General features: G+C 44.8%; 1 protein-coding gene across 1 annotated transcript in view; it reads right to left on the bottom strand.

Moving 5' to 3' along the window:
- The window catches only part of LOC139448274 (uncharacterized), a 29,797-nt gene extending 19,751 nt beyond the window's left edge, over nucleotides 1–10,046 (bottom strand). The window contains exon 1 of the mRNA XM_071229808.1: nucleotides 9,968–10,046. Coding sequence (XP_071085909.1) covers nucleotides 9,968–10,028 — 61 coding nt within the window. The 5' untranslated portion in view covers nucleotides 10,029–10,046. The remainder of the gene's footprint in view (nucleotides 1–9,967) is intronic.
- Between the last annotated feature and the right edge of the window lie 2,539 nt (nucleotides 10,047–12,585).

Genomic DNA, 12,585 nt, shown 5'->3' with positions numbered 1-12,585 from the left:
GCTTTCAAGGGGACGCGTCCTGCACTCAGGTTCCGCACAACAATCGTAAACAACTGCAAAAGTCGATTTCTTCCTTGGACGGCAAGGGTTGTCGCCTCCCTTGTCGGAAACATGACGGCCTCTCGTCTTTTTTTTTTGTCTTTTTTTTTTTTTCTTCTTCTTCTTCTTCTTCTTCTTCTTCTTCTTCTTCTTCTTCTGCTGCTGCTGCTGCAGAGGTTGAAAGCATTGAAGATCGTGGAGTGGTGGTGGTGGTGAGGGTGCTGATGATGTTGAAGGACGTGCTGGTTGCTGGTGCTGACGATGCATGTTCACGGTGACCATCGAAGAGTGAGACGGTCCTGGTGGTGGTGAAGGAGTCTTCTTCTGAAGTGCAGAGGATGCAAGTCCCCGTAGCAATGAGGGATTGTAGAGCATGTCATAGAGATCATTCATGACCATCTCTTGGTCTTTGATCTTTCCCTTCGTAGGCTGAGTCTGTTTCCGTCTTCGCCCCATGATGGCTGTGACTCAACTGAAGGAAGGTCTGGGGGTTCGCCTGCTTTTATGAAAGTCTCTACATCTCACAGGTTTGGCTCATAGACGAGGGGCATCTCGGATCTGGAAAACAGGTGCGTATGTGATGGTCTTGCAACGTGAGGGGCTTCAAGTCCAACAACAGGTAAGTGTAAGGCTCTCAGGTGGCGTCTTCATAGGCTTCATGCAGAAAAGGAACTTTGCCTGGAGACACCTGGCGAACCTGGTGATTGAGCAAACAAGTTCTGAATGAGATACAGCATGGATGTGTTTCGTTGACGACTTTTCTTGGTGAACCATCGCAGCACTTCTATTTCTTCTTCTTTCATATTGTCGCCCAGCAAATCATCGATGACCAGTCAATGCGAACCCACCCCTTTTTCAGTTAAGGCAGGATCCGCTTCTTTCATGCTGTGCACAAACTCAAGAGCAACTGCTAAGCGTTCTGCCATCTCTTCCAACTCATGATGGTGCGGTTGCCATTCGCTGTACACCCATACAGAATACGCTGTATTTTTTTTCAACGAACACGTGCACAGACATGACAGACAGACAGACATGACAGACAAACAGACAGACAACATAGATGACATCTCAACTCAATCTCTACCCTCGGTTTTGCACCCTATCGGAGATCAATCAAGACACAAAGAGTCAGTTCAATCAATCCCTGTTTGATAATGAAGAACAACATCAACCAGATACATAGAAAATATGAAAAGACAACTGAGGAGGGAGTGTTTCACATGTCCCTCAAAGAACGCGAAAACCTTGCATCTTTCATCTTCAAGCTCTTCGAGTGAAGATGGGGTAACAATAAGATGTGATCCTCCATCATACTGTCCCAAACAGTATCTTCTTCTTCGCCGCTACTTTCTTGGGTTCAGCCAGTTTCGTTATCTTCGAACGTATCATGTCGCACATCAATTCGTCGACCTTTGCACGTAACTTGGCGTACACATCGTCGGTCTTCAGTTCACAGTTCAGCGGTCATAACACCGCTTCCTTCACCGCTTCCTTTACCACCCATGTTGCTCCGTGTCTTGGCATTCATAACTTTTGACATGATGTCAACTTTTCTGTCCGTTGTTTCTTCCAAGTCTTCACGGATTTAAATCAACACTTGATGGTACTCTCTCCAAACATGCATTTCTTCCAGATAAAACGCCAACAATGTTAAGAACATCAATCAGAGGGACGATGTTGTTTCTTGGACAGCGGTAGGAAAACTGATGACCAGAGAGCGTCTGTCGTATTTTAAAGCACTGAAACCCTGCTTCCTGATTGTTGGAAAAATGTGACCTTCTCATTGGTTTGTTTCTGTCCCACACGGCACCCACTGTGGCACACCTGTTGTGTTTCTTTTCCATAGGATCAGGCTTGTTGCATGGGAGAGAAAGCACTATAGAGGGCCGACCAGGGCAGAGACGGTCTCTGATTGGTCCAAAACCCAAGCCTCTGATTGGTCAGATTTTCTATCCTGATTTTTTTTAGTCTCTCGAAGTGGTGTATGTCGATCCACTTTCGGTCTGTGGGTTTCATGGCTTCATGGATAGAAGTGGGCAGGGCATTGTTCTCTCTCCCTCTGAACACGTCTGTCTTCCAGATAAAATGCCAACAGTTGACACAGCATGAAGAACATCATGAAAAAAAAATGGTCCATTTGTCTCTGTACCCAAAGGGGAGATTGTCTTCAGGCAGACCTGTGGTTTCATTGTAGACGATCCATCGCTTGTCGTAAACGGTGCGGTAGTCTTTTCTCATAGGCATAGTTTTTGGGACCTCCTGACACAAACATCTTGATGGTGTTTCCGTTCAGCTCGTTTGTAAACTCACCCAACGAGAGCCCAAGCTTTGGATTATTCTTTTTGTGGGTCGATGAATGTAAATGTGTCTGTCTGTGTCAAAGTACAAAGCCCTGGGACCGACCATGGTGAGGATCTTGTACAGCTCGAGATGGGCTTGTGCTGTGACCCAAGCAGCTATGGCGACATTGAAATGAGAATGAGGGGTTTGGAATTCTTCCTTGCGGGTATAGGTCACCTCCATCATGTGTTAGTTGACGACGATGATATCCTCGATGGTATTTCATTCATGTCTCCACAAAACAAAGTACTGTGCTGGTTCGTTTATATAGACCGTCTTACTATAGTGTAAGTGCTGTCCGAACTTGCCCCACAGCGAAGTAAGACAAGACTTGGCATTAGCAAGGCGTCCTGGGTTCTTCTCGATGTTGTCCTTGTCCAATCGGATGCCTTTCTTTGACGATTGATATAGTCGTCAAAGAGTCCTTCTGGCTGGGTCTTGGGGTCATACTTTGCAAAGGTGTCAAAATGCCAAACTTCATAGATCTGAAGCACTTTGTAACCAAACACCTCCACTGCTTCTTTGACTTCTACGGTGGTGTACGTGCCCAACCAAGCCCTCTCTTCGTCCGTGTGCTCGCAGGGTGTGTCTGACTGGGTATCGGCACACGTGCGGCATAAAGGACAGAGCAGGTTTCCACCTGATCTGTAGGGCAGTAGTGGATGGTAGAGCCATCTCGGGGGTAGGACACGACATTGGATAAGCGCTTTCATAGCAAACAACGTCTCCACAGGGGGTTGATGGAGAGTGGTCGCGTGCCCCGTGGGAAACTCTCCGGTCTTGCAAATTTAGGGATAAAGCGAACAGATATTGATATACTTGATGGTTTCACCTTCTTGGGCCTCATAGCATAATCAGGTGGCATTGGTTTGTCCTCCATAGAAGGCATTGTAAGGCTTTAGTGGGCCAGGTAGATTGGTACAGTGGGATCCCTGCAAGAAAGCGCGCAAAGCAGGGTCATCCTGTTGCATTTTTTAAACCTCGCATTCCCACAGGGGGACGATACGTTTCACATTAGGGTGTCAGTTGAAGAGACTTAGGCGATTGAGGGTGTCGGTAGGACGTGGTCCCATCGACGTTCTCCACTTTCGGTCTTGTGACATTTCTTGCACCCATGCCAGAAACAACCCATGAATTCATAGATGATGCCTGTCGCTGGATTGAGCCATCCACACTGTAATGATGTTTACTCTCTCCACACGTGAACTCCTTTTCACCTCCATTCTTGGCGTGCAGGATGTACAGATCGGGGTCGGTCTCCATGAGATCATCTAACCAGTGCATACAGGCGTGGGAATATTTTATCTCCGAGGTTGAAGAATGGCTATTGTCTTGGGTTTCAGATCATGTTTTCGAAAGGATTTCATGTTGAACGCAGCGTCTGTCAAAGTCTCTAAAAAGGGATCTATGCAATCCGTCCTGATGGAGTGCTGTCATAAGTTAAAGCACCCACGTCTCAAAATATCGACATCGTTCTGGCAGTAGGCTAAGAGCTCTTCATGCAAGACTTCTTCTTGAACTTTCTTGGCATGCCACTGGAGGAAGGCGGTGCGTTCTGTGGGAGATGGGACCTCTGTAGGTCTGGTTGGCTTCGGTATTGAAAAAGTGAGGAAAATACCCTTTCTTCAGGGTTCCATGTAAAATCTGGTGCCCTCTCTGAATCTCGTTTGGGAGTTTCACCAGATGTTTCTGCATGCCCTTCATGATCCATAGATAGGATTGCGCGTTATGAGCAATCGCCTAAATGCGGTCCTCCTTCTCGGGCGACTGGACGGGGGTGTTCTTCTTATTCGTCTTCTTCATCTCCTCCTCCTCCTACTCAAACCGGGTGGACGGGTCCACCGCCATGGCATCCTCCCCCTTCCCAACCTCCTGAGGTGATGGACGTTGCCGACGCTTTGTAGGGGGGATGCTTGAGAGGGTTCCGTCCTGTTTTCTTTTGCCTAGGCGTGCTGCTGTCCTTCCTCTTGGTTCTTCTTCTTCTTCTTGGGTTTTTTGGCCAGAGTCGTCAACCAGCTGGGTCCATAACCTTCTTCTCTCCATGGATAGTGTTCACACAACTCCTTTGTCTCTTGACCGATGCATCGTCCACATCCTAACTGCACCACGCATGAATTCGGGATGTGCTTCCCCGTGTCTTGCATACATTCAAAATCATAGAAGAGGTATTTGATGTTGTATCATCAGTTTTGGTTGTAGCATTCCTCCTCCTCCTTCTCCCCCTCCTCAGCTTCACAGAGGGGATTCATGTAGCATGTAACCATGGGTGTCTCCAAGTAGCGGACAAGCTGAAAACAAGTCGGGCACCTGTGAATAGATTGACAGGCGCTGGGTTTCCCTCTGACGATGACTGGAGATGATGGGTGTAACAGTGTTGATTTTGGGACCATCGTTGACATGTCAGGCAAGGGATCCCATGCTCTTCCTGGGGTCCACAATAGCCAGAGTGGAGGTGGCGATGGCAGCGGTATTGCTTGGTGCAAAAATGTTTTTCGGGATGTTCATAACGGTGGTCGCAGAGTTCACAGTAATGGCTAGCCTCATAAAAGGCTGGCATGGAAGTGATCACATCATAGTGGTGATCATGATGGAATAAATGCAGCACGGTGGCGTTGGGTGGAGTCTCATCACACTTGTACATCAGTCTCCGGTCCACCTCTTGACTGCAGACTTTCAGTTGATAGTTGATTTGGGCCAAGGCACGTCCCCTGCGTGCTAGGTCGTCGATATCTAGGCCACGGAGATCTTCAATGTGACGAAATGGAATCTGTATGGCAGTGTCCAAAGGGGGGTGTTCGATACCTAGACCAATACGATCTCCCTTCTGACCTGACATCTGTTGATAGAAGTCTTCGATCACCATGTCAAATAAAGGGGGTAACTCTATGGGAACGGGGTCTGGTGGTACGCTTTCCAAGTAGTCTGGTTTGAATGTCAAACGATAAGTATGGTTAGCGGTTCTTAACCATCTGGATCGAGTCGTGTCTTTCCCTTCCAAACGGTACGGGGTACTCTGGGTCCGTTGATTGGTCCGTTCCGCCGCTCGGCCTGAGCCCTGGTTTTTCAAAACGGCCCGACCCTTGTGTTTGTTTTCCATAGGGTCAAGCTTGCACCATGGAGAGAAAGCACAACCCCGTTTCGACCAATCAGATGCCCGAACAGGCCGAGCGCGCCCTCTGCTGGTCGACAACCCAAGCGCCTGATTGGTCAGATCTCGATCTGTTTTTTTCTCCTCAGGTCTGCATGTCGATTCCCAATCCTAAAGTTCCACAACATGATCGTAGCGCTTAGGTGATTGCCACATACTTTAACTTAGATGAACGACTGTCATTGTGCTGCAATATGACCACCTTGTTGAACGAGACCTTGCACCTGAAAGTTTACAATCACGTCATAAAACCCGATGTTGTCATTTTTCTGGAATTTTGCTGCAAGATCCTTCGGTGATGTGACGTCAACCTAGCAACAAAGTTGCTGGGTCATCCACTGTGTATAAGCTCGTCTCAGTGATCCACCATCTCCAGACGCAATCGACACACACCCTGCACACCCTGCACACCCTGCACTCCCTCCCTGCTCCCTCCTCCTCCTCCCTCCCTCCCTCTCTCCCTCTCTCCCTCCCTCCCTCTCTCCCTCCCTCCCTCCCTCCCTCTCTCCCTCCCTCCCTCTCTCTCTCCCTCCCTCCCGCCTTCCCGCCTTCCCGCCTTTTCCGTCTTCCCGCCTTCCCGCCATCTTGGAGGCGCACGCAACCGGAAGTAGTCTCGACCTTAAGGACGAGATCCACAATTAGAACACTCATGTTTATTCACGGCACACAATTTGGATGTTTGCGTGTTCGTTGGAAGCATGATATTCACGTAGATTTTGAATGTGGACAGTACACACTGATTGTTTCGTTATAAGGTGCTCACAATTGTTTGGCCATTAATAACTCTGAGGCAGTGTCACGGTTTACTGACAGTTGATGTATCCTGGTATACTGCAAAGAGGAATGGCGCAAAACGAAGTTCTCAGACGTTTTATTTTCATCGAAAGACAATAGCATGTCTTTAGAGACGTTCTACAGCAGGGCAATACTCATGACTTGCCACCAACAAGACAACGATATTCTGTTGATGCATATACAGAATCGATACCAAACTGCCCCAATAACAGTTTGGACAATGCCTTGGTTCAGACCATTTAGTGGCATAACTGAACACAAATGGTTGAGGGAGCACAACATCCCGCCCCTAAGTCCAGCGATTTTGCTTCCACGTCATCATCACGATCAGGCACGCCTATCTTGGTGTAGACAGTACCTGGGGTTAAGAAGACAAGACTGGGAGAGTATACTGTTCACAGACCAGGTTGAACTGGACAGCTTTGATGGTCGTGCAAGGGTCTAAACGTGTCCAGGAGAATGTTTATGTGGCGCTTGTGTAACTCATTCATGTCAGTTTGGGAATGGAAGTGTTATGGTTTGGGATGGACTCATAGTTATTAATTGATAATTGAGGGGCATACGCTACCGTGGCTACATCGTTCGAGATTAAATCTGGCGAAACGCAGGGACGATATGTCCCTCACGTTGCGTATGTTGTAACAGACTTTTTGAGGCAGCGTAACACTGCTGTAGATCCATGACCGGATAAGATGGACGACGCCTACGACAACACCCAAACTAGATGGTAAAACAAGCTCAGTTGGGTCAATCATTGGTTGACATTGAAACGACATCCCCCAGGCTGATTTTAATTGTGTGATGTCTTCAATGCGCCTCCGCTGACTCGCCTGTATCACCGCAAATTTTGGTCACACCAGATATTGACATTGTCAATTGAGTTGTTACACCACCGTCTCATTTAGGCTGCGTTGCTCCATTTCTCCTGTTACCAGGTATCGGTTTTCTCAATGAATTTGTTGATCAGATTAATGACCAACTCGTATGTAGTTATTTTCTATTACATCACATTTACACCACTTTATATGTAGCACAGTTACTTCCTCCCGTTACTATATTTGATGTCCATCTGGTGACAAATTGATTATGCAAAGGATCAAACATAAATGAACAGCATATATCAAAAATACCCTTCTGATACAAATGTTAGATGATTGTTCATATACGTAGTCTCCAAAGAAGTATTTATTTGATGGGAATATAATAGGGAATGAACGTTTTTGACGTCTGTCTTTCTGATGTCAGAGAATGGAATTGATTGCATGTCAACGTTCCCAGACGGCAACATACCATAGTTTGAACTGATTTGGATTCAAATATGAACATACCACCGAGGTAGTTAGGTGGTAGGTAGGGTGACATTTAGAGTGACCATACCAAACCACTGGCGATTCTAAGGCAACTCATTAGGTCCCTGTACTTGAACGCTTCGTCATATCACAAGTGCCTATAGAATTTTAGGGTGGGTGGGTGCATGGTTGGTCTTTTAGTTGGTTGGTTGGTTGCCATTTTGAGTTACTATACTGCCACCCTGGTGGTTCAAAGGCACATCAATAAATCCCTGTATTTGAAGGCATCATCAAATCATGGGTTCCCATTAATTTTAGGGTGGGTGGTTGCATGGTTGGTTGATTTGTTGGTTGGTTGGTTGACATTTTGAGTTACCAAACCGCCACCCTGGCGGTTCTAAAGCAAGTCCCTCCCTTGAACTCATCGTCATATCACAGGTTCCTATAGACTTTGAGGTTGGTTGGGTAGTTGGTTGGTTGGATGACATTTTTAGTTACCATACTGAAAAACTGGCGGTTCTAAGGCAAATCAACGTATCGTCACATCATGGGTTCCTTCTTAGACTTTGAGTGTAAGGTTTAACACTCGACTAATGACTGCTTCATGAACAAATGTAGTGTGTGGCAATGGCTGATCGTGTGGTACTGGCAGGTAGCATGGTGTCACAATGTATCATGATCAGACCACGAAGTTGCTCATCCGCTGAACTGAGGATAAACACACCAACAGATGATGTATTCACGTGTCCGCTGGCATCAGTTATCAAATGGTTAGTGAGATGCTTGTACGCTGTTTAAACACTCAGTATTTAAGTTATATAATAGCTGTTGTTTTTGAGTAAAGCATAACATGAGACATATCCAAGATGTTGACCACTTTGATGTAACATGGGTAATTGTAAGACCATGTTGACAGACTGAGTAAGTACGTGGGTTTGGTATAACCCTGCTCTGATGTATGTATCAGTTACATCAGGGCATGTCAGGTTGGTGTGGGAGGACATTTTTTGGGGACCTTTAACATTTTCGGGGGACCCACGAGGATGGGAGGGATGCTGAAACATAATGAGGATGCGAATCTGGATTTGAAGCCTCAAGAATAGGATTGCTTTACGCAGAGGAATGTAGCGGGTCATGCCTTCCTTGATTGAAGACGAAATTCTTGGTAGGGTGTTTTACGCCACACTCACAAATATTCAAATAATTGATGGCGGTCTGTAAATAATTAAATCCAGTGATTGGAATAACGTGATACTCAATCAACCAAATGACCCGTGAATATCCGGGTTAGAATAGGTCTTCAGCAATCTATGTTTGCCATAAGAGGCGACTTTACTTGTCGTTTGTTTGTTTGTTTGTTGTTTAACACCGCACTCACAAATATTCCACCAATATTACAGTGGTCTGTAAATAATCGATTCTGGACCAGACAATCCACTGATTGACATCATAAGCATCGATCCACGCAATTGGGATCGATGACATTCATCAACCAAGTCAGCGAGCCTGACCAAACTATCCTGTTAGTCAACCCTTACGACAAGCATAGTCGCCTTTTACGGCAAGAATGGGTTGTTGAAGACCTATTCTACTCCGGATCTTCACAGGTCTTGCTTGTCGCAAGAGGCGAACAAACAATCAAATAAACAGTCAACCAAGTCTCTGAGTTTAAATCGCCTCTGATGACAAGCATGGGCTAATGGGAACCAATTTAAAACCCGAATTATTACGGGGACGTTGATGCAATTTTGGGATTCCCGCTGACTACAAACGGATACCATTGATGAAGGGACGCTATTGTACCCGTTGACATATGACTGGGACACATATATCCACCAATCAAAGGTGATCGGGAAGTAAACAGTGACCAGTGACGAGACATCTGCAGCTGTTTGTGAGTGAGTGAGGCATTATAGTTCGAAGCCAGCGGAAGTTAATGGGCTTCACTCATTGTTCACATGTTGGGAATCGAACCTGGTGCTTTGGCGTGACGAGCAAACGCTGTAACCATTAGGCTAACCCTCCACCCAAAATATATTTCTTTTATCATAACTGTCTAGAAACTACAAGTATGTTTCGATAATAGTTCCTGATTAGTAAATGTGTTGGTTATACCACAACAAATGCAGTGTTGCCCCAATAAATACTTCTTGATCTTATTGTTAGAACCTCACCTTAAACCAACATGGATACTATGTGTGATTCCCAATGATATTGCTAGAAACTTTCTAGAAGTGGTATAAAAACTCACTCACTCAAGCACTCACTCAGATTAGGATGATTCGAGTGCCACTCCCAGCTACTATCATTAGATTAAGAAAAAGCTTTTTCAGCAGCTCCAGAGTGAAATACTCACCGATCACTTTCTGCAGTATTGTAACGCCGACAGCTGCACCGACAAGAACACTCACCAACATCTTCTCTTGACTACCTCGTCAAAGGAACTGGAGATATTGATAACAGCGGCTGTGTAGGAAACATTGGAGCTGGCAACCAGCTCAGATACCAGATAATGATTGCGAATAATTATATATATTTACGACAAAAACACAGAGATTATTCATTGGTTAACGAAGACCGTTCACCATTTGAGGAAGACCTCGTCGTTGATAAGTCTATGTTGCTATGTACAGTTAACATAAATTATCTTGACAGACTCAAAGAGACATATGGACAAATTCCAGTACCTGAAACACAATGTATCGAACAATGTATGCGTGAAATGAGCTGTCCCTCTTCATATTATACGCTCTACAACACGGCTACAGATCCTTGCTTAGCAACTCAATATGTGACAAAGGGTTTATTGAATTTTCATTGTCAACATTGAAGTAAGCAAGAGTGACGGTCTCCTTGAACAATATTCAGTTATATCACGATGTGTCAACTTGATGCTTTTGAATTCAAGTACATATGGAAAGAAATGTGCTGACAAAGGGATTATGCGAAGGGTGAAACATAAATTACAGAAATATATCAAAAACAGGCTTCTGATGCAAACGTTTAGATGACTGCTCATGTGTGTAGTCTCCAAAGAAGTATTTATTTGATGGGCATGTTATAGGGGATGAACATATTGGACGTCTGTCTTTCGGAATTGAATTGATTGCCGTTCCCAGGCGGCAAAACACCGCATTGTAATCTGATCTGGATTCCAATATGAACATGCTGCCGAGGTAGTTAGGTTGAAGGTACTGGCGGTTCAAAGGCAAAGTCCCTGTACTTGAACGCTTCCTTATAGCACCGTGTACTATAGACTTTGAGGTTGGTTGTTTGTTTGACATTTTGAGTTATACTGCACCACTGGCCATGGCGGCTGCTATTGCATTACAATTACCTTTATTAGTTTGTTGAAATTCAAATGCAAGCATATGGTGCCCACTTGCTAAAACTATTGTATTATGATCACTATCCGAAGTATGAGTGTTGATGTAAACCAACATGCAAATCATTTGACACTATACGAGAGGTAGTTGAACAATTCTGAGCTGAACTACGAAGGATATATAATATACCCTTAATCATATGCATGTATTGAGTACAATAATTTCCATGCTTAAAGGCATTGAACCAAATACATAACCAGGTAGAATATATATGCTAGCATCAAAAGTCTAGGTATTCTGTGTTAATGAAAATAGACAAAAGTGCCTATCAAGTACCATCAAGTACTCCAAACAGCCATCCAGGCTGATATGTCTTTTTTGTTGTATTTTTTGTGTAACACCGCACTCAGCAATATTCCAGCTTTATGGCGGCGGGCTGTAAATAATCGAGTCTGGACCAGACAATCCACAGATAGGCATCATGAGCATCGATCCACGAAATTGTGATACGATGACATGCATCAACCAAATCAGCGAGCCTGACCACACAATCAGTGATCAACTTTAAGGAATGAGACGTGGGCAGCTTCCACCAAGTAAAATGGTGATAAGATGCATGAAACGATCACGAGTGATTGACAACACACTACCAGACACACAGCCAGCACAGACATTTCTCCCAGGAGAGTTGAGAACGTTCGGACGTATGAACTGGGCATGACAAAGGTTTCAGCACGCTGGGTTCTAAGGCTTCTGACTCCGAAACGCTCCAGGTTCATCATTTCGTCGTTTCGAAACAGACCAAGTTGCTATTGTTGAGAAAATTGTTATCATGCGTGGGTTCACCAATATCAGCCAGAGACTAAACAACATTTAAAATAGTGGAAACATCTAACGTCTCTTACGAAGAAAACAAAGTTCAATCAGCTGGCATGGTGACGTCATTTCACCTTTGGAAGACTTTTTACACCTCCAGGGGGAAGCATTCTACACCAGTGGGATCCGGGCACTCAATCATTGTTGGCAGAAGTGTGTTGACCTCGGAGGGGATTGTGAAAATTAATGTGCGTATGAAACTATATTAACTGTCCATCATAGCTAGGCTCAGAACTTTTCAGTCACCTCTCGCATCATAAGGGTTGCATGATATTTTCTGTATTCCTAATAAAGGATACACAAGATAAGCACACACACTCGACTGTTAATATATATTTACGGAAAATTGATGTTTACACGTTCGATCACCACCGTTCACCTTCACAGGATCAATGCAAATGGGTTCATGAGAAAAAGTTTGTTATAAAGGTTTGTGTACGCAGTTAAACGAATGGACAGGTTGATTGCACAGCATATTATTGTGCAGTTTGTAAAGGATGAGCGTCTCATCATCATCACGATGGGTGCAACTGTACGATCTATATTGTCATGGGGATGAACATGCTGCGACAGATAGTCACAAGTACAATTACATGTCATATGAGACAAAGAACAAGAGGAAAAAATTGAAATGCACTCAAAAACCTTTTGACATGGCAGTTACAAAACATATCTTGAGATAAACAGCTTCGTTCTCATAACAAAGAAAACATAAAGCAACCTTTTCCTAGGTTTATACGTTGTTCGATGCATGTTCAAACAACTAATTACC

Source organism: Haliotis cracherodii, unplaced genomic scaffold, assembly GCF_022045235.1.
Source record: "Haliotis cracherodii isolate W230 unplaced genomic scaffold, xgHalCrac1.p SCAF_7, whole genome shotgun sequence".
In the NCBI taxonomy this organism is placed as follows: domain Eukaryota; kingdom Metazoa; phylum Mollusca; class Gastropoda; order Lepetellida; family Haliotidae; genus Haliotis; species Haliotis cracherodii.
The sequence above is the reverse complement of the archived record's forward strand: the minus strand, read 5'-3'. Positions and strand labels throughout refer to the sequence as shown.